The 22,344-nt window shown below is 37.5% G+C and overlaps 1 protein-coding gene across 5 annotated transcripts in view; it reads left to right on the top strand.

Moving 5' to 3' along the window:
- Positions 1 to 22,344, top strand: part of METTL8 (methyltransferase 8, methylcytidine) — a 103,190-nt gene that overhangs the window by 42,993 nt on the left and 37,853 nt on the right. For 3 of the 5 annotated variants that reach the window (XM_053665078.1, XM_037139531.2, XM_053665076.1), the window contains exon 2: positions 12,740 to 12,894. In XM_053665078.1, coding sequence (XP_053521053.1) covers positions 12,746 to 12,894 — 149 coding nt within the window. In that variant the 5' untranslated portion in view covers positions 12,740 to 12,745. Of the gene's footprint in view, positions 1 to 5,270; positions 5,349 to 6,602; positions 6,632 to 12,739; positions 12,895 to 22,344 lie in introns of those variants that run through there. The other 2 variants (XM_053665075.1, XM_053665077.1) reach the window with 2 other exon arrangements.

The following is a 22,344-nucleotide window of genomic DNA, read 5'->3' as shown; positions in this document are numbered from 1 at the left end:
AATAAAATTCCAGTTAACAGTACTGTAATGTAACTGCTAATATTTTACCAAAACTAAATTGCAGTGCTCATTATACACAGGGTACTGACCACCGCCTCTCAGGTTCCTTTGATTTCAGCCATCTGTACTGTGCTGTGTGCTGTGCGTCTTCTCGGTCCGCTCACCACTTTTTCCATCCGGAGCACTGCAGAGTCTTTTACAGTGCGCCGTGTACTAAGACGCACCACTTACGTGTTATCTCAGTGCTGCTTATTGCTAGCAAGATCATAAATGCAAATACAAGCACTGAAATCAACTAGCAGTTTCCATTTGCTGCTATTGATTTTTTAGATTATTATCATCATAAAAACAGAGCTTCAAAATTTGTTGTGGGACCTTAGTTTGACAAACTCTGGCTTAATAGACGTGGCCAGTGGGAGCTTGTTCCTGAAGAGTGAGGGTTGGCGATCTATTATGATGACCTTCAGATTAAAATGAGGTGATTGAGGAGAGTCCTTGTTTTCGCGTTGGTCCAAAATGTTTCTCTTTTATAGGTGTTTATGGCCTGGTGGTTCTCTCTAACCACACTGCAAAAGCCTCTCATTCAAAGTAGGATTTCCTTCACATTGTTAGAGTTACTGTTTCTGTTACTCAGCAACATTGGTTAACAAACTCAGAGAGCCTAATTACTAACCAGAACCTTCGGCATTCCCTTCTCCTTGTTTCTGTTGAATCCAGACTTCAGCCACACCAAGTTCATCAACCGCTCTGTCCCACCCCAAAACCCCTTTATCCCTGCTTCTGCTTTTTGTGTTTGATTTCTGGTCACTTGGGGCTTACTGCCTCAGTCATATTTTCCCTCAATGTTATCATCCTAAATCACCGCCTTCTGTACTACCAGCCTGGCCAGGCCTAATCCAGATAAAACCAAAGGTTTCCCCCCTAGACTGCCAGGTGGTAGAAGAAATCACATAATTTCTCTATCAGATTACTTTAGGTTGCAGATAACAGAAAACTCAGACAACTGAAAAACTGAGAAAATATTTTGTCTCAGTAACTGAAAAAGTCAGAGGTGGGACTGGCTTGAAATGAAACCTAATCCAGCCACTTAACAATGGCAACTAACTTCTTTTAATCTTCCCAATTCACCTTCCTCAGAGTTGGTTTCATGCTCAAGTTGTACTGTGCCCTCCTAAAGCAGGCCCACTCATGGATGGCTCTAAGACAGCTTTTGTTATAGCCTGAATTGTGTGTCCCCCCTCCCCCAATTATGGTCCTCAGCTGGTTTGTGTGATGTTTTTCTTGGGATTAGACTGGGGTTTGGGGCTTTGGGGAGGATGAGACAGAAGTAAAGTGCCATTCTCATCGTGTTCCAAGAGTACCCACTCTCAACGTGACTGGTCACTGTTGCTGCTAACCCTGATCCCCTGACTGAGGTAGCGCTGGTCAGGCTTCTCCACTGTAGTTGTGTCCCCCTTTCCATACTGTACTTTTAGAAGGAAGTCACGTAGCACAGCCCACATTTAAGGCATGGAGTTATGCCCCACCTCTTTGAGGGCAGTGCCTCCATAAAATATTTGGAATGCTTTTGCATGGGAGATTTGTCTTTTCTTCCATTTTTATTTACTTATTCAAGTAATCATTTGTATTAGTATGAACATATGTATATTTATTTATACTTTGGACTATGATCCAGAACTGCTTTATTTTGTTTCTCAGAGTGTTTCAGCTTTTGCCAGTGGGAGCTCTTTCTTTCATTTGGCCTTTGACAGGGCTTTGACATACCCCTGTATGATGTACAGGGGTGTGATTTTGTTTCGTTTTGTTTTGTCTTGTTTGTTGTTTTAAGCACTTTCCTACCTTCCGGCACTATAAGATGCTATAGACTTAGTTTATATTCCCTACCTCAGTCCTGTAATCAGCCATTTCTCCACAGTGCCCTGGTTCCTTTTATTAGAGATCGGGGGGTAGAAAACAAAGTCAGGGTGCTTGGCGTGGTTTTTGCATTGGGGTACGGGTGCTTCTGGGCACTGTCAGCTGGCGAAGTAAGGAATACATATTTACACTGGTGGGAACCTTGGATCCCACCATCTGCTATCTATTTCTGAATTGTTCCAGTGTATGTGTATACTGGTCTCAGAATTGTTGACCTTTTATCAACTGGAGTACAGTGCTAATTATAGTTTCTGTTGCCTTTAGACTTACAGACTCATTTCTAAAGTTACTTAGCATATTTTTCCAAATTACTTTTTATTCTCTGAAAATACCGTGCACTTTCACATTTCTTTGTCTCTATTTGTGCTACTTTCTCTGTCTGAGATGCCCTGGCTTTCACCCCTACCTACTTGGAATATCCCCAGCACAAATGTTGCTCCTACTAGGAAACTGTTCCTAGCCACTACCAATAGATCTATTCATTCCTCTGTACTCTGATATCACCTTATACCTACGTCTGCATTACATGTAGCAGACGTATCTTTGTGTTTATCTCATTCTTCTTCACTTGATGGTAAGAACCTTGGGAGCAGGAACCAAATGAATTTATCCCTGGACTCCCAGGGCTTAATGGTAATGGTAATTATTTGTTAGAATCCTCTGGGATGAAAATAACAGAAAACCTAATAGTGGCTAAAATATATAAGGATTTATTTTTCTAAACCTAGCAAAAAGTCCAGAAGAAGATGGTACCTAACTGTGGCTTGTTTACCTGTTCAGTGATGCCATCAAGAACCAGATCCTTTTCCTCCTCTGTACACAGCATCACATCTAAGTTGAGGAAAGAGGCAGGTGTGTTGATACCAGCTAGCTGTCTCCCAGCCCATTTCCGTTTAAGCAAAGGCTTTAGCCAGAACATGGTCACATGTCTGCTCTAGCTGAGAGAGTAGTGGAGAAGTGAGTTTTTTAGAATGATTAATCTTCTTGTTTTGTTGTTGTTATTCAATTACAGTTGTCCCCATGTTTTCCCCATTACTCTCCCCTGCCCTACCCATCCCCCCACCTTCAATCTTCCCCTTGCCCCCTGTTGGCCTTGTCCAATGGGTTCTTTATATAAGTTCCTTGACTTGACCTTCCCCTTCTTCCCTTCTCCCCTTCTCCCCACCCCATTATCCCCCTTCCCACTCCCTTCTGGTCATTGTCAGTTAAACTAATCTTTTGAATAAGAACAAAATGTTGGAGTTAATCTCCAAGTAATCACAAGGCCACAAGGAAATCAGAGATTTGTTTCCTATTGGATAAAAGGCCTGAGGAAAGATGCACCTCTTTAAGATAAGAAGAGGAAAGGAGTGACTCCCAGTGGGAGCAGCATCTGACTGTTACAGGTAAAAAGCACAGATGCAGCTAAGGAGGAATCTAACATACTCTGGCCTCCCACTCTATAATTATACAGAATTCTGAGTGCTCTCTGGAAACTTTCAACTTATCTGTTCTCATGTAGAAATGGTGCCATTCCTACGACTTTTACTCTCCACTCTCTGGTCCCCTTTCTGTCCACACTGCATCTCCTATGGTGTGGTGGTCAGAATTTCACCTGCCAGCCTGTGGCTCCGTCTGCCTTGCTTTTCCTGCAAGTTGTAACTATTTGTGGTTCTTTAAAATGGAATTTACAAAATGCTATAACCTCTGCCTACCTACATTTCACATTCTTTTGAAATTATGGAAATTTCACTTTTATTTGGAAGTGAAATTTGGACACTTTTATTCCCTAATGTTATTGTTCAAATTTTCATACCTGATGTTCATTATGACTTGACTTGTTAATAATATTATGTTTTGTGCCAGGGCTACCTTATGGATACTCTAGTCCAAACATGATTGGGTAAATCCTGCATAAAGGTAAAAGCATCTCCTGTCAACTAGTATACTGAGGGACCTTTGCAATGAATAGGAAAGCAGAAGTCCAATTAAGGGAAGAAAATTCATGTAGATTAACCTCATCTACGTGAATTGTTACTGGAATTTGTAAGGACTGATAGTGCATTAAGTGTGAGTGTAACTTAATATCCTTTATAAGCCTGATTAATACTTCCCAAAGTTTCTGTAGCACACACAAATGTGAAATGCCAGGTGGATGAGTTAAAACAGATTTCATTCTGGTCCAGCATAATGTTTTTGGAGACAACTTCCAGAGTAATTGGAATAGTGTACCCTTCAGATATTTTGGATTGAGCCAGATTTGAGATGGGTTTACATGGAATGCCTTAAAGAACTAAGCCTTTTTTGTGTGTGAGTACTTGGGATGGGCACCTTTAAGGGTGGTCACAGAGAGCAAACTCTGAGCTTGAGATTCCCACTTAGAAGCTGCAGAGGGACTGACGTCAAAGTGCGATTAAAGTGCTCTGTAAATACTTACTGTAATTGCTGTTCTCGTTAATAACCTCATTTATACTCCCAAATTGTAATCATCCAAAGAAAGATTAAAACAAGATGTATGAGTTGTCTGAAGTGTTTGCCTCACAAATGGTCACCCTCGGAGTTCACTGAAATTTGCAGGGTTAATTGAAGCTTCGGTTTTCATAGCAGTGCATTTGATACTTAAGTGTTTCTTACCTGTTGGCTTTCACTATCCAACACAGTACAACAATACTGTTTCAATTTGCTCTCATTAATGCCAGCCTCTCGGGTAATGTTTGTTGAGATGATGCTTGTTCCTTTGAGTGAAAACTTTGTACCATCTTCCAAGCTGAAAAGGAAAGCTAAACAGTTACAAAAGTAAAAACATGAATGTCTAATTTATTTAGTTAAAGGATGCTTAGAAACCAAGAAATATCAAAGGGAGGTTAACTTTTAAATGGAGGGCAGACATTTAGTGTATGATTAACAGCACTGTTTTTCCCCTGAGATTTCGGTGAGCGAGACAACTGGGAATCCTTCTTGGAGAGCCTTACAAATAGTTTTTTCTCAGAGCTGGCTAAGTGCTCCAAGGATAATCGTTATAGATCCACACAACGAGCAGTATTGTTTGCTCTAGTTCCTTGGTTCTCTGCTAATAGTTTTGAGATGTGAGAATGCAATCTTAGGATCAAGCTTTAGTAGCAAGGGAAATGAGCCCTTCTTTGCTTCTCCTCAGCTGTGTAAAAGCACACCAGTTAAAAAGAACTGGGTGTTAAAGTGTTACAGTATTTATGTGAGGCAAGAGTGCTTTGTTTGTATCTTGAGATTTGAGTACTAGAAAGAATAACTGCTCTCCTAAATCTGAGGCCTGGTGTCTTGCAGTGGCATTACTTGCTACTTGATTAAGGCCCAAGAGAAGAAACAGAATTGGGAGAGATGAAGGGAGAAAAGGAATTGTGGCCTCCTTAAATCAGTTACAACAAATTAGAAACCCCAGTACAGACTGGAGAGTCAGTACTGTGATCCTTCTTGCATGTGTGAGTATATAAACATGGAATGCAAATGGATGAATTATATGTATGTGAATAGCAAAGATGTTTAGAAAAAATAGTGTGTCTCTCCAGTTAGACTGCTTGGGTTCGAATGGAAGCCCCATCAGTCGTTGGATGGGGGCTTTACTATGTTACCTCATCCTATATGGGGTTTTCCTCTGTAACATGGATGGGAAGTATTAAATAAGATAATACACCACATGTAAAGTGCTTTTGCACAAGGCCTTACACATGGTAAATACTTAATTTTTAAAAACATTTTATTTATTTATTTTTTAGAGAGAGGGGTAGGGAAAGAGAAAGAGAGGGAGAGAAACACTGATATGTGAGAGAAACATCACCTGGTTGCCTCTCACACCCCCTACCCCTGGCCCACATCCCAGGGATGTGCCCTGACTAGGAATCAAACCTGCAACCCTTTGGTTCACAGGCCAACACCCAGCCTACTGAGCCACACCAGCCAGGGCACTAAACACTTAATTTTTAAAAAAAAAATTCAGATTTACATGAAAAATGAATTGGAATTGGTGCCTTATTTCCTCAAAGTTTTTTTTTTCAATTTGCAAAGTCTAGTATGGAGTATTTTCTTTAACTAAAATCATCCTTTTTATTTAAAAAGTACTTAAAACAATTACTCTACAAAAATAAAAATTGCAGTTTTTTCAGACATACTTTCACACTTGTACTATGAAATATCCTTGCATATATATTTTACCTATTCTGCTATCGTATGTTATATTTTGTTGGTATGGTGAGGCAGAGGTGTGAGTCATTGTGAAAAGGGCTCCATTTTAGTGGAAAGCAAAGTAGCTAGCCCAAATCTGGAGAGAGGGCAGAGGTTGCTTCCCTGCAAGTCATTCTTCTATACCAAGGACTGTTCTGCTTACAAGCACAATGTGGCAGTAATGGTGGGCCCAGAAAACTGCTAAATACTAAAGCCATCTTCTCTTTGGCTTATCATACTGTATGCAAAACCCAAGTCATTTTATATGTGTGTTCTTTTCCTTGCATTCTAAAATAGGCCCAGAGCTGGCAGGAAGTCTGTCAGCTCCTCATGGCATACCTCTGTGTACTTGATAGTATAATAAGTGCTATTTATAATGAAATTCTGTCACTTCGGCACTCATATGAGCTTCAGTTCTTTCTGGATCTATTCCTCAGGGATTGCTTTAGCCAGTTGACTTCACAACTGAGTCTTAGTCTTGAGATCTCAGAGGGACCTGGCCCTAAGGTCACTGAGAGGAAGAAAGCAGGAACCTATAGGCATTGTAAGTACAACAAATGACGCTTGACTACATGGACTAGAATATGATATCACAGAATTAGTTTGAGCTAAATTAAGTGAAGAATCAGGGCCACAAACAATAAATAAAAAACACCTAATAAGGATTTGTGCAGATTCTTCTTGCCTTCATATTACTCTGCCCTGAACTGGAGTAACTCAATTTAAGTATCAGCCTCAGCAGCGAAGGCACACCGAGACATGCCTGGAAAACTGTTACCTGGGTTTCATCCTTTCAGACAGCCTCGTTTATTCCTGACAAACACTTGATACTATAAACAGAAGCACTAAGTGTGTGGTAAACCTGCATTATAACAACATGGCCAATATTCAAACATTTACCTCCTGCAAATGTACTACTTACCTGGGTTATACTGGCTTCATAGAACAAAATTGAGAAGTGTTCTCTATTTCCTAAAAGAGTCTGTGTAAGATTGGTGTTATTTTTTCCTTGAATGTTCAATATTCGCTAGTGAAGCTATCAGGCTTGTGGTTAAATTCATAGGAAAGTTTCGTTGTTGCCGGCTTGTTTTTTATTGTAGTAAAATATACATAAAATTTACCATTTTCATCTTTTTTAAGTGTCCAGTTCAGTAACAATCACATTGTTGTGCAAACATCGCAATCATTCATCTCCAGAACTTTTTCATCTTCCTCAACTAAAGCTCTGCACTCATGAAACCCTTAGCTCCCCATTCTCTTCTCTAGGAACCTCATGTAAGAGGAGTGATACATTTGTCCTTTGTGATAGACTTATTTAATTTAGCATAGTATCTTCAAGACTCATCCATGTTGTACCATGTCAAAAAATTTTTAAAGGCTGAATAATACTCATTTTATGTATAAATCATGTTTATCCATTCATCTTCCAATGGATACTTGGTTTGTTTTACCTTCTGTCTTTGTAAATAATACTTCTACAGACATAGTGTGCAAACGCCTTCTCAAGTCCCTGCTTTCACTTCTTGTGGGCATATGTCCAGAAGTAGAATTACTGGGTTGTATGGTAATTCCATGCTTCCTGTTTTGAGAAGGTGCCATCCTGTTTCCCATAGAACCTGCACCATTTTATGTTCCCCCAGCAACACACAAAGGTTCTGATTTCTCCACAAACTTGCCAACACTTATTTTCTGTTTTTTAAAAATAATAGTCATCCTAATGGGTATGATGCTTGTTATTTTTTAAATTACAAAATTAATTTATTTAAAGGATTTAGGGCTATTTAAATTTTTTCTTGTGCTGTTCTGGTATATTATTATTGGTAAGTTGTGATTTTCAAAACATTTCTCATCTAATAAGTAGAATAAAATTGCTTATAATATCTCCTTACTAACTTTTCAACATTTATAGGGTCTGTGGTGATATCTTCCTTCATTCCTATTATTAGAAATTTGTATTTTCTTTCTTTTTTATTTATTTTTAGGGATGGGGAGGGGAAGGAGAAAGGGAGAAAAATATCAATGTGTGGCTGTCTCTTGCACAGCCCCAAACGGGGACCTGGCTCGCAACCCAAGCCTGTGCCCTGACTGGGAATTGAACTGGCGATCCTTTGGTTCACAGACCAGCACTCAGTCCACTGGGCTACACCAGCCAGGGCAGAAATTTGTATTTTCTGAAACAAAGATGTTTGAAATCAGTCTTGCCAAGGGTTTATTAGTTTTTAAAATCTTTTCAAAGAACCAACTTTTGACTTCGATTTTCCCTGCTTTATCCATTTTCTATTGAGTTCTGCTTTTTATTGTTTCCTTCTTTCTACTTATTTTTTATCTAATTTTTTTCTATTTAAGATTTAAGCTGAGATCGTTGATTTGAGATCTTACTTCCTTTCTAATAGAAGCATTTAAAACTATGAATTTTCCTCTAAATATTGCTTTGGTTATACCCCATAAATTTTAATTTTTAACTTTGTGATATATTTGTATGTATATATATATAAACATATATATGTTTACTTGTACAGTCACAAAAGGTGACTGTACAAGTAAATCATATTCTATGAGAAAATTAATCTAAACTCTTAGGCAATTCTATTGTTGAAAGGTGTGAGTCAGCAGCACTTAACAGCAAAACTCGTTTTCACAAGTAAATTTCTGTTTTTACTTTTGGTGGTGACCTTGTACAGAATTTCTAAATTTTGATGTTTTAAGATTTCCTTATTATTCAATTAATATATTGTATAATTTACCTTACCATTTACTAACTCATGTAAATCTTTGACTCATAGTTTATTTAAAAGTGTATTGCTTAACTTCTAAATGCTTAGGAATTTTTCTAGATATCTTATTATTATTTTAAGTTTGGATAAAAAAGCAAAAATCAGCAATATGCTTCTGTGAAAGAAGTACTTTAAATGTAAACACACATATACATTTTAAAAAGATTTACCATGCGCACCACTGCTTAAGAAAGTTATGGGGTTATATTAATATTAGACAAAGCACACTTCAAGAAAATTACTATTACCAGACATAAGAAAGGATATTTATTATAAGTCAATTCATTAAAAAACCAACTTTTAATACTATTATGATCAGAAAGCATACTCTGTATGAGAAACTTTGAAATGTATTGAGACTTGTTTGTAGCCTAGGATATATGGTTTACCTTGGCTAATGTTCCACATTCACTGGAAAAGAATGTGTATTTTGCTGTCATTAGAGATATAATGTTCTTTCTGTATCATTGAAGTTGCTTATGTTCAAATCTTTTATATATTTGTTGATATTTGATAGTAACTGAATGTTGAGAGGAATATTAAGCTCTCTAATTGCGAATTTGTTAATTTCTTCTTTTAAAAATTTCGGTCTATTTTTGCTCCATGTATTTTAAAGCTTTGTTATTATGTACCATATTTTTTGGACTATAAGATGCACTTTTCCCCCCAAATTTGGGAGAAAAGGGGGGGTGTCTTATAGTCCAAATGTAGCTTACCTGGCTCACTGTGGAGGGGAGCAGGGTCACAGGTTATTAAATATTTTACCACATTTTTTGCTTCCAATTTTTTCCCCTATTTTCCTCCTTTAAAACCCAGGTGCATCTTATGGTCCAGTGCATCTTACCATCCTAAACATACAGTACATGCACATTTAGGGTTGGTATGTCTTGACACATTGGCCCATCATTATTAAATGTTCCATTTTAGCTCTATAACAGTCTTTTTTTAAAAGTCTACTTTGTCTATTAATACAGCTCTACTGTAATTTTCATGCACTGTTTGCATGATACCTCTTTTTAAAACTTTAATCCATTTGTCCCTTTATATGCAAAGTGCCTCTCTTATAGACATCATATAGTTAGTTCATGCATATTGACAATCTCTGTCTTTTAACTGGATTCCATTTACATTGAATGTAATGACTGATATGGTTGGGTTTAAATATGCCATCTTGGTATTTGGTTACTAATTGTCCCATCTGTTTTTCCTCTGTTCTTCCTTTCTTGCCTTCTTTCAGGTGGATGGAATAATTTGAGCTGTACCTCTTTGTGTTATTTCAAATAAAAATACTACTTACCCATACAGCTTCATTTTGCAAATAGTATCTTAGTTAAACCTGTATTCAAATTAGAGTATGCCAAAAGAGAGTTAAGAGAGGGCACATAAAGTGAATGGACACTATGGTAGCAGAAACCAACTTTCTCCTCCAGAATTCTGGCTAACCCTGCTCTTCTCCCATCACCAAATGGAACCATGGCCTAGTAGACATTACGCTACCGCGACAGTCCTAACATGAAGCATGCAATTCTTAATCAGCGTGGTCAATACAACTGCATAGCTGCATGTGGACTGTCACATTCTTCTGTCCCTTCCTTTTTCCACACTGTAAAAATCTTAGGAGCTATCCTGGAAAATATGAAGTAATCTCTCTCCCAATTAAATTTATATCAGACAAGTATCATTCTTTTGTGTGTAATCAGTCAAATAATTCACAAGCTGTTTGAGGCCACCCTTCAAAGCTTGCAATTTACTTGATGAAAAGGCACTTATGTAATTTTATCATGTATTTGTATTATATTTATTATATCAATTTGTATATTTATATAATAAAAAATAAAAAGCAATGCAAAAGATAAAGATAAAGAGTGATGTTTACAAATAATAAAATAGATAAAGATGCTTACGTGGTTAGTTAGAAAAGCAGCTGCCTGAGCAGGACAAATTGCCACATATTTAGGTCCTGGCTGCATTCTACTCTCTCTCTACAGACTGCCAGCCTGCAAGGCACACACATCTCTACATCTTCCTGAATTGCCTGCCTCATATCCAGTCTGGTTATGACTTTTTGTCTCCAACCGTCTATAGAGGTTCTTGGTCAATTATAGTGAGAGGAACTCATATATATTTTTCTCTCTCTTCCTCCTCTTTTATATATAGATATAGAAAAGCACCCTATGATTATTTGAAGAATTGAAATTTCATTTTGATTCAGATTTCCTGGGTGGAATATGTTTACATCATTTTACACTTTTGAGCATGAATTGCCTCTCTTTCTAGTTGTAATCAGTTTCTTCTTTTCAGCATACAGAAGATTTTATGAGTAGTGTTCAGTGCAGAAAGAGAGCTCTAAAAATAATTGTGCAAGTAGGGTTTTGTGAGTCTTACGCTGCACACTGGCAGGGAAAAAGAACAAAGGCACATCAGAGGAAAGGTAGTGGTAGGCGGAGCGTTTAACTTCATTTGCTTCCACCAAAAAGCTTGTATTTAGTGGAGAAGGAAAAATAAACAAGAAACAGGAGATCAGCACTAGCTATTGAATGTTTCATTTCTCATCATTGTTAGTCACATTTGAATCGAACCATTACAGTCTTTTTTGGTGTGTATAACTAAGCTTTTTTTTTTTTTCAAAAGGAGTATCTTGAGTTTTATGTACAAAAACACAAGATGTTTTTGTTATTCCACACTTCATTTTGGAATTCATGGTCTTAAAACCCATTGACTTTCAATAAGGTGGTAAAGGGTGTACAATACATGTCATTTCTATGCCTAACAGCACTGTGGGCAGTCTCTAATGCGTGTTATGTACACACACCTTAGAGCATCTGTTTGCATCTGACAGCTTCCAGCGTTTGGCTGAGCCTTGAGACGAACAGAATGGGGGTGCAGTGTCCACCTGTGTTGCAATGGGTCCTCACTGGGGAAAGTAAGCTCTTCAGAGCTTCTTTCTGATAGTTTTCCATAAACATTTTAAACTGATATATTTGCCAATACATAATTAAGATGACATACTATTTAAATGTTTATTCTTCCAGAAATGGGGATGAATTTGGCTAGTCAACTAATGAGCTACAATTAAAGCGTGTTTTTTCTACAGGGAAACCTGTTTTGCAAGTATATTACTGACTTCTTAAAAGTATATATATACAGGGTTGTTAGAGTTAAGAATTGCTGGGATCATATCTCAATACAGTATTTCTTTATTTATTTGACTATTTTTCATATTATTTAGTTCAGCCCAGGGAATGAGACAATGGGTTTATTTACCTATTCTGCTACTGTACTTAGGGTTTTGGTCTCGTGGTCACAAAATATCCCCTAGAAACATGTTTTTCTAGAATTCCGAAACAAAAATAATAAAATCATTTAAGAAAACTTTTTAACACACAAATCCATGTTCTGGGCTTACATGCTCTGGCCATATACTAATATTAAATAAGCAAATACCAAACAAAGCACAGTTGGCCAGGCTGCGGCTTATAGAGAATGACAACCAGGGCCCTGGCTGGGTAGCTCAGTTGGTTAGAGTGTCATCCCAACATTCCAAGGTTGCAGATTTGATCCTCGATCAGGGCACAGATAAGAATCAACCAGTGAATGCATAAATAAGTAGAATAACAAATCTCTGTCTCTCTCTCAGATCAATAAATAAAAAGCTTTTTAAAAGAATGCCAGAAATTGTCACACACTGTAAATATTCTTTTTCCTTCTCATAGCTTGAAAATACTTGGAGATAAAAGCTATCACGCCCACCTTTCATTTAAAAGCATTTAGTTTTCATGTCCTTTGTTCAGGTTGTAAACCTTTTGGACCAGTTTTTGGCTATTAGATAAACAATACACTGTTTAATGCATATTGACTAATTGTTTGTAATTTTTTAGGTACCGATGAAGATGAATGGGATTTGGAGAAATTCTATTTCTTGTCTAAGGATAAGAAAGCTGCCACGCAGATACCAAAGTGGTCGTCACCCAGTGGCCCCTCTGGGATCGAGGATTTTAACTGACCCAGCTAAAGTTTTTGAGCACAACATGTGGTGAGTTGTCTTCTTAGGTCTGGTATTATGTATGTGTACCAAACATCACCAATGTTGTTATTTTTATTTAGTGCCAAGAAGGGATTTTGAGTGCTGATCACTTAACTTACGGTGTTGAGGCCAACTGAGGGGTTAGAATTGGCACTTCTAACTTAAGAGTTGCCAATTCTAATTTCAAATTCAATTCTGTGCAAATAAAATTGGAAAAGTGAAACTTTTCAAGTGTTTTCCTCAGCTCTGGGGTTCTTGCAGGCCTTCCTGCTCACCCTGCTTTGCTAGCATATCACTCTGGGCCTCTTTTCTAGCTAGAATCCTCTTCCTGCCCACAGGCCGTTCTTCTCGGCAAGTCCTTGTCACTGGGCAAATGTGTATTCAATCCTTGCTGCTGAATAAACACCAGAGAGTACACACTGGTGTGGCCCTAGTCCATGCTTTCAGGAAATTCACCTTCTCCCAGGGAAGACAGAGATTTATAGGAAATTTTGATAATTAGCTATGCAAGGCAGTAAACTGAAAGGGCCCAGCATGTTCTTATAAAGCATATAGGTATACACCTTGTAAGAACAATTCAGCAATGCAAAATCACTTCTGTTTTGGCATAGTGAGGAAGATCTCTTCTTTCTTTTTTAATTTCAGCTCTGTTGAAGTATAATTGACACATAAAGGAAGATCTCTCACCCTGAGGCTCAGTTGGTTGGAGCGTCAACCCATACACTGAAGGGTAGCAGGTCCGATTCCCGGTCAGGGCACATACTAGGTTGTGGGTTCGTTCCCAGCCAGGGTGTGTATGGGAGGCAACAGATCGATGTATCTCTCCCCACCTCCCTGCCAATCAATAAACATATCGTTGAGTGAGGATTTAAAAATAAATAAGTAATATTATGTTTTGTTTTGTTTTTAAGAAAACTATCCAACTCCCAAGGACACATCCTAACTAGGTAAATGAAACCTAGCATAGGACTTAATGAACCTCACAAAAAAAAATGAAAAAGAAGCAGACCCTCATAAAGACTGCTTACTACCCAGCAGAGTTTTCCCCTTTCCCTGCCACCTCTGACACTCTCAAGTTACAGAAAACTGGAGAAAATACACCCAGGCTTCAAACTGGAACTTATATGAAAAGATAAATAGGTCTCTATGTAAGGTTGAGTATCAAGATAATTTATCTGGCCCTGGCTGGTGTAGCTCAGTGGATTGAGCATGGGCCTGCGAACCAAAAGATCACAGTTCGATTCCCTGTCAGGGCACATGCCTGGGTTGCAGGCCAGTTCCCAGCAGGGGATGCACCAGAAGCAACTATACATTGATATTTCTCTCCTTCTCTCCTTCCCTTCCCTTCAAAAGATAAATAAATAAAATTAATTTAAAAAAGAAGTGAAACCATTAAAAAAAAGATAATTTATCTGTAGAAAAACAGAATGAAAAGAAAGAAAGAGAGAAGAAAGAACATGTCATGCATTATGGGTTAGTATGATTTTTCCAATATTTTATATTAAGCCAACCAGAGAATATGTACCCTCTTTTTTGTCTGGCCTCTTTCACTAGCATAATTATTTTGCATTTAGCATGTTGTATGTATCCATAGTTTGTTCTTTTATTTTGCATTTTTTGAGATATAATTAACATATAACATTATATGAGCTTCAGGTATATAACATACTAATTCAATATTTGTGTATTTTGCAAAATGATCACAATGATATCTAGTTAACACACAGTTAAAAATTTTTTTCTCCCCTGGCTGGTGTAGCTCAGTGGATTGAGTATAGGCCTGTGAACCAAAGGGTCTCTGGTTCAATTCCCAGTCAGGGCACATACCTGGGTTGCAGGCCAAGTCCCTAGTGTAGGGCATATAAGAGGCAACCACACATTGATGTTCCTTTCCTTTTCTTTCTTCTTCTCTTCCCCTCTCTCTAAATATAAATAAATAAAATAAAATAATTTTAAAATATATCTTTTTGATTATGCCATCACACTTGTCCTATTTCTCTCCTCATTCCCCTCTACCCTGCATACTCCCTTCCCCCACATTCCTCCCCTTTAGTTCACATCCATGTGTCATAAATTCTTTAGCTTCTACATTTCCCACACTACTCTTGCCCTCCTTGTCTATTTTCTCCCCACCGTCTATGCTGCTTATTCTCTGTACCTTCTCCCCCCTTCTCCTCCTCCCACTTTCCTGTTGCTAACCTTCCATGAGATCTCCATTTCTGTGGCTCCACTTCTGATCTAGCTCTCCGTTTAGTTTGCTTTTGTTTTAGGTGTGGTTGTTAATAACTGAGTTTACTGTCCTTTCACTGTTCATATTTTTTATATTTTTCTTAGATAAGTCTCTTTAACATTTCATAGAATAAGGGCTTGGTGATGATGAACTCCTTGAACTTGACCTTATCTGAGAAGCACTTTATCTGCCCTTCCATTCTAAATGAAAGCTTTGCTGGATAGAGCAATCTTGGATGTATTTGCATTTCATGACTTGGAATACTTCTTTCTAGCCCCTTCTTGCCTGCAAGGTCTCTTTGGAGAAATCAGTTGATAGTCTGATGGGAACTCTTTTGTAGGTAACTGGCTCCTTATCTCTTGCTGCTTCTAGGATTCTCTCCTTCATTTTAATCTTGGCTAATGTAATTATGATGAGCCTTGGTGTGTTCCTCCTTGGGTCCACCTTCTTTGGGACTCTCTGAGTTTCCTGGATTTCCTGGAAGTTTATTTCCTTTGCTAGACTGGGGAAGTTCTCCTTCATTATTTGTTCAAATAAGTTTTCCACTTGTTGCTGTTCCTCTTCCCCTTCTGGTACCCTTATAATTCAGATGTTGGAACGTTTAAAGATGTCCTGAAGGTTCCTAAGCCTCTCCTCATTTTTTTGAATTCTTGTTTCTTCATTCTTTTCTGCTTGGTTGCTTCTTTCTTCTTTCTGGTCCACTCCTTTGATTTGAGTTCTAGTTTTCTTCCCATCACTATTGGTTCTCTGTGCATTTGCCTTCATTTCACTTAGTGTAGCCTTCATTGTTTCATCTAATTTGTCACCAAAATCAACCAGTTCTGTGAGCATCCTGATCACCAGTGTTTTGAACTGTGCATCTGATAGGCTGGCCATCTCTTGGTCACTTAAAAGTATTGGCTTTGGGGCTTTGATTTGTTCTGATTGAGCCATTTTTGGTCAGGTTGCGTCTGTTACATGTGAGGGGTAAAGCCTTAGGTATTCACTAGAGCGGGGCAACCGAATAGCTGGGTTGTGATGCTATATGTGGGGGAGGGATCAGAGGGGCAGTGGCACTTGTTCTACTGTTTCTCAGATTTCAGTCCCCTCTGCCACTTTCCACAAGCAAATTGGTCTCTTCTGGAGCTGGTTCCTGGGTGGGTGGGCTTGTGTACATTCTAGGACCCTGTAGGTCTCTCCCACAAACTCTCCTGTGAGGCTGGGAGCCACTCCTGGCACCTCAACCCCTGCAAATTTTTCTAATTGGTGCTTTTAGGCTTTATTTTCTGTTGCTGGAGTCCTGGGTTGTGCGGTCTGTCTCACTGCCCATTTTTTGCCTGGTTTATCTGCATGTGAATGTGTGACCACGATCAACCAGCTGCCTTGTGAACCTTACTGGGTTTGCTCGTTTCCTCCCCGAGCCTGTGTCTGCCAACCACTGCCTTTTCCTGCTGGGACCCTTCTCGGCCAGCTGGTGACTCTGCCCCTGTTAACTGGTCTGGATGAATGGTTCGTTGTGGTTGGACTTCGGTACAATTCAATTTTCTGTCTGTTCTGGTTGTGTTTTTGTTTCTAAATCTTTGTTGCCCTTAAATTTGGTTGGGCAAGGAGGCACAGTATTTCCACCTATGCCTCTATCTTAGCTGGAAGTAAAATAAATTTTTTTTCTTGTGATGAGAACTTTTGAGATCTCTTTTAGCAACTTTCAAATATAGTATTATTATCTATACTCACCATGCTATATGTTATATCCCCAGTATTTTATTCATATTTATTGTTGATAAGAGACTCATAATCAGTTGTATAAAAACTCTCAAAATTTAATAACAAACCCAATAAAAATGGGCAAAATATTTGAACAGACACTTCACCAGGAAGTTACATAGATGGTAAATAAGTACATGAAAAGATGCTCAGTGACATTGGTCACTACAGAAGTTCAAATTAAAGTTCATTAGTACTTCAGGGTGAAGTACTGCCTCATACTCATTAGAACAGCTAAAGTTCAAAGTACTGACCGTACCAAGTGTTCATGAGGGTGTAGAGGAATGGAAACTTGCACACACTGCTGGTGGGAATACAAAATGGAATACTACTTTGGAAAACAGCTTGGCAGTTTTTAAAAAAAAATTAAACATACAAGTATTTATTGTCTTGATCGTGGTAATGATGTCGTATATCAAACTTATCCAACTGTGCATTTTAATACGTGAAATTTACAATATGTCAATGACACCTCAATAAAACCATTAAAAATAGTGTTACATCCATATATTAGGAAAGAATGTAGCAGTTAATAGAAATGAGATCTATCTATTGTATGACTGCGACAGTTCAACTGATTTTCTACTGCCATACATTCAGGTTAACATTTGAGTATTTGTTTTATTATTAGAAACGTATGAAGACCTTTTGTTATATGGATAAATGGGCAACAGGTAGGAAGTACATTTGAGCATATGGGACAATGTACAGCAACAAAGGAAAGACAAAATAAATAATACAGTACCTTCTGAGAGAGAGAGAAAGTTAAGAACACCAAATCCTGGTAGCATTGTAAATTAATACAGGCTGTTTGGTTATCTTTTTTGTTTGTTTGGTCTCATCTTTTCCTTTATTTTCTCTACTGGCTTTTTAGCTATACATTTTTACTTTATTTTTAGATGTCATTCTAGAAAATAGTTTAAAACATTTTGATCTCAGGACCCCTTTACACTCTTAAATCACTGAGGACCCTGAAGACCTTTTATTTGTGTGGATTGTATCTATTTGTGTATATTCCATATAAAAATTAAAACAAACATTGAAAGTATTTTTAATTCATTTTTTCATTGTGAATTTATTTATCTTTTAATTATTTTATTGTTGTTCAGTTATAGTTGTCTGTATTTTCTTCCCACTTCTCCCCCCCAGTATTTATTAATTCATTTTAAAATGACAATAAACCCATTACATATTAACAGAAATTATGTATTTTAATGAAAATATCTATTCAAAAAATATGCTACAAAGAGTGGCATTGATTTAAATGTTTGTGAGTGTTTTTAACGTCTAGGTTAGTAGAAAATCTGGATTCTTATATCTGCTTCTTCATTCAATCTGTTGCGATATGTTATTCAGGTTGAATTATGTGAAGAAAATTTGGCCTCATACAGGTATGTACTTGTTAAGGAAGGGAGTTTTTTAAAAGCCTTTTAAGATATTTGTAGGTATTTTTCTTGATATTACACTATCAATATTCCATCTTGTAACTAAGAAACTACCACTAAATCTCAGTTATGGTAGTTTTGTAGTTGCAATATTAATGTAAAACCATATCCAAAAAAAACCCACATACTAATGAGCTGTTGATCCTCTGCTATATTATAATCCACCGGCACACTGTGCACTTTGAGAGGGTTTTTTAATTACGCATATTTTATAATATCATGCATGGATAATTTGGAAAAGGTTAGTTCTATGTTTTATGTAGCTCTTCCAAATGCTGACAATTTCATTATACAATATTGAAAAATTGCATTTGTTAATATCATCACTATTCTCATCATTAAAAGTCCCTAAGTATTGGAAAGTTCTCAAACTTATGGTTGTAGACATAATTTTTCCAAAATTCTAATTTTTTCTCGAAAGTACACAATTTATTTTTAACACCAAATCGTGTCACATGTTTTTCTTAAAGTAATAGGTTTGTGTCATTTACTTTTAAGATTGCCAAATACCCACATCTGAATAACTATAATTTGTCTACAGTTGCTCTTTCACGTAAAAATAGAATTCTGTGGAAAAAAATGCAGACAGTTAAGTTCACAGTGCGAACGTTTGTGCTAGTGACCTTCTGTAAGTCAGTCGTTGTCCTTCAGTGTGCGGCAGCAGTGCCCTGTGTGTGCCTCCCAGTTTGTCACAAAGCCTGTTAACAATGTGTGTACCCAGGGGTCTGCATTTCATAAAATAATTTTTACTGATTCATCAAGTGCATTCTTCAATGAATTGAATTTTTCCAAGAAAAATTAGTATATCTTTACCGCCTGCTGGATGGAGGTGTGGAGTACAGTGACCACTAGGGCCTCCACCTTTTCTCATGTGAAGGCGGTTGCAGTTTCACTCACCTTTGTTTCTGTACCATCAGCGCAAATGTCAACACCACAAGAAAGGCAAGTAACAGTATTATTATGAAAATAGTTTTGACTTATTGGACCACCTGAAAGGGAAGGCCACATTTTGAGAACCACAGTTCTAGAGATTACAGTGTAATGCTTCCTCAACTTAAGGAGTCTACTTAGAATTAGTATGTGACAACCTTACAGTATGATTCTGCTTATCCATTCAATTATATTGTTGCCGTATAACTGACTTCTCTATGTGTTCTAAGTTCTGCGATTCATTGTTATTATTCTTGCTATTTACAGTTAATCATTTTTTAAGAAATTAAGAAAGAATAAAAACAATTGCCTTTTGTAATTACCCACATATTTATATCACTTCTGGTATCTTTATTCTACCCTGTAAAACTGAGTCGCTATCTGGTATCATTTTCCTTACCCTGAAGTCTTTCTTTGACATTTCCTGTAGTGTGAATTCTGCTGGTAAAAAAAAATCTCTCAAATTTTGCATATCTAAAAATATCTTTATTTTAAAATTTTGAAAGATATTTTCACTGCCTGTAAATTCCAGGTTAACAGATTTTTTTCTTTCAGCACTTTAAAGATGTCATTTTGAGTTCTGGCCGCTATTGTTTCCCATGAGAAGTCAGCTGTGGTTCACATTGCTTTTTCCTGTATATAATAGCTCTCTTTAAGATTTCTCTTTATCTTTGGTGTTTAATAATTTTCTGTGTATTTTTCTTGCCTGGAGTTTGCTGTGGTTCCTGGATTAATGGTTGCCTTTTTAAAAGATCAAATTTTGGAGAAATTTGGGGCATTATTTCTTCAGTTGTTTTTCCTTATTTATACCTTTTCAATTTATAGCTCTTTAGTTTACGTTTCTTAGACCAATTTGAATTATCCCACAGGTTACAAAGATTCGTACTTTCTTTCTTCTCTCTGTTCTTCCGTTTGAACAATTTATACATCTTAAGTTTTTAAGCTTACTGATCCTTTCTTTCTGTGATATCTATTAGCTACTAAGCCAACTCAATTAATTTTTAATTTCATAATTGGATATGGGCTAATTCTGAAATTTTCTCTTAATTGCTTCAATTTCTTTGCTGAGGTGTCCACATCTATTTATTCATTCTGTTCATGACTTCCTTTAAATCTTTGAACATATTTTAAAAAGCCATTTTAAAGTCCTCATATACTAATTCCAGCATTTAGATTTCTCAGAGTCTGTGTTCGATGGCCTTTTCTGGTGACAGGTCACATTTTTCTACACCTTCACACGCTCATAGTTTTGATAATAGGGAGGGCATTATAGATGATATCTTGTATGAATCTGGATTATGTTGTCTTCCTTTAAGGTTGAGGTATTTTCTGGCAAGTGGTTAAAGTACTTCCAAATCTTGGTCAGGTCACGTTTAATTTGAGGTGTTGTTAGGGTGAGACTATTTTGGTGTTGTCCTGTCTATAGTATGACTCTCCCTCCATGGCATGGCATCCCTGAGGACTTAACTGCGTGCCTGAGGTGTTCAGAAAGATCTCTCCATTCTGCCTTAGCCAGACTCGGATATCCCAGCACAGCACCACCTGTGTCCAGTCAGCTCTCTCCACCATCACCCCAGAATCCTCTTCATAGGCCCAGTGGAGTCTGTCCTGTGGGCGAACAGCCACCACTAGCTAAAAGCCTTAGGAGAACTCTCGCAGGCTTCAAGGGCCTTCTACTCTGTCCAGCTTCCTCTTCTTCAACATTGTGCTGTACAAAGTCTTACCACCTCCTCAAGACACAAAACCGCTGCTCCGTGAGGCAGCCGCTCTCTGCCCAGACTCCACCTCTGCAGTCCAGTCAAGAATGCATCCCCAGGCAGACAACAGGGCGAGTGTGGAGACGACCTTTTATGTTTCTCTACTCTTGAGTATCACAGCCCTCACTGTCTGATATGTAGTCCAGTGTCTAAAAACAGTTGCTTTATATACTTTATCCAGTCTCACCATTGTTTATGGCAGGAAGGTAAGCTCATTACCAGCTATGCTGTCAGGGCCAAAATCACAAGTCCTATATAGAAGTTTTAAATCCTAATTATGAAGATTTTGTAGCTATGCAGAAAAATGTGTATTTGTATATACACAGACACAGGAAGGGAACTTGAAAAACTAACTTAGTTTATTAGCATATGTAAATGACAGGCAAGACTTTTTATCTTTAAAATTTTTTGTTATAATTATGTCATAAATATAAATTATTGTAGAATTAAGGATTATTGAAATAGTTTTAAGCTGAAACTAATAAACTCTATTTCTTCTTTTACCTAATAATATTTTATTTTTAATTCACTAGTCACCTAATACATCTGTTAAAGTTATCTTTAAATTTTGTTGTATAATGAGATTTTCACATACATAATAAATGTCAAAAACAAAAACATTCTATCCACATAGCTTACAATGGGTGATTGGTTTACATCAGATTGTTAAAATTATAGAGGAAGTGACATCACATTCAGAAGAATTGTCTTTAGGTAGAATCCTCAATAACATTAGCACTCAAGGTAAACAATTGGTATGTGCATGTATATGTGTGTTTTAACTTTTCCAAAGCAAGACAAATACACAATTATTTATGCTGTTATAGCCATCAACTTAAAGCTAAAGTAAGGAATCATCATTGAAGTACATCATTCTTATAAAGGAATAGGAAATACACACACACACAAGTACGAACTGAAGTCATAGTGTAACCGAGCAGACAGGGGCCTGTCCACAATGGCACCTCAGTAAATGACCCAACAATCAGTATCGGAAGGAACAGGTCTTTATTTACAATATTCTAACTCTGGGGGCTCTGGGAGCACTTCAGCTCAGAGCCCACCTTTCCCATGAGACCCAGGACTTCCCTTGTTCCCCAAAAGGCTATAAGCCAGAAATACCAAAAGTTCCCCCATGTTCTTATCTTTTTTTAGAGATATTATTCATTTATTTTTAGACAGAGGGGAAGGGAGGAAGAAAGAGAGGGAGAGAAACACCAGTATGCGGTTGCCTCTCACACGCCCTCAACTGGGGACCTGGCCTGCAACCCAGGCATGTGCCCTAACTGGGAATCAAACAGACAACCCTTTGGTCCTCAGGCCAGCACTCAATCCACTGAGTCACACCTGCCAG

The sequence above is a fragment of the Artibeus jamaicensis genome, unplaced genomic scaffold, assembly GCF_021234435.1.
Source record: "Artibeus jamaicensis isolate MK-2021 breed Jamaican fruit bat unplaced genomic scaffold, CSHL_Jam_final contig_391, whole genome shotgun sequence".
NCBI classification, from domain to species: domain Eukaryota; kingdom Metazoa; phylum Chordata; class Mammalia; order Chiroptera; family Phyllostomidae; genus Artibeus; species Artibeus jamaicensis.
Note: the sequence above shows the minus strand (reverse complement) of the source record. Positions and strands in the feature narration are given on the sequence as shown.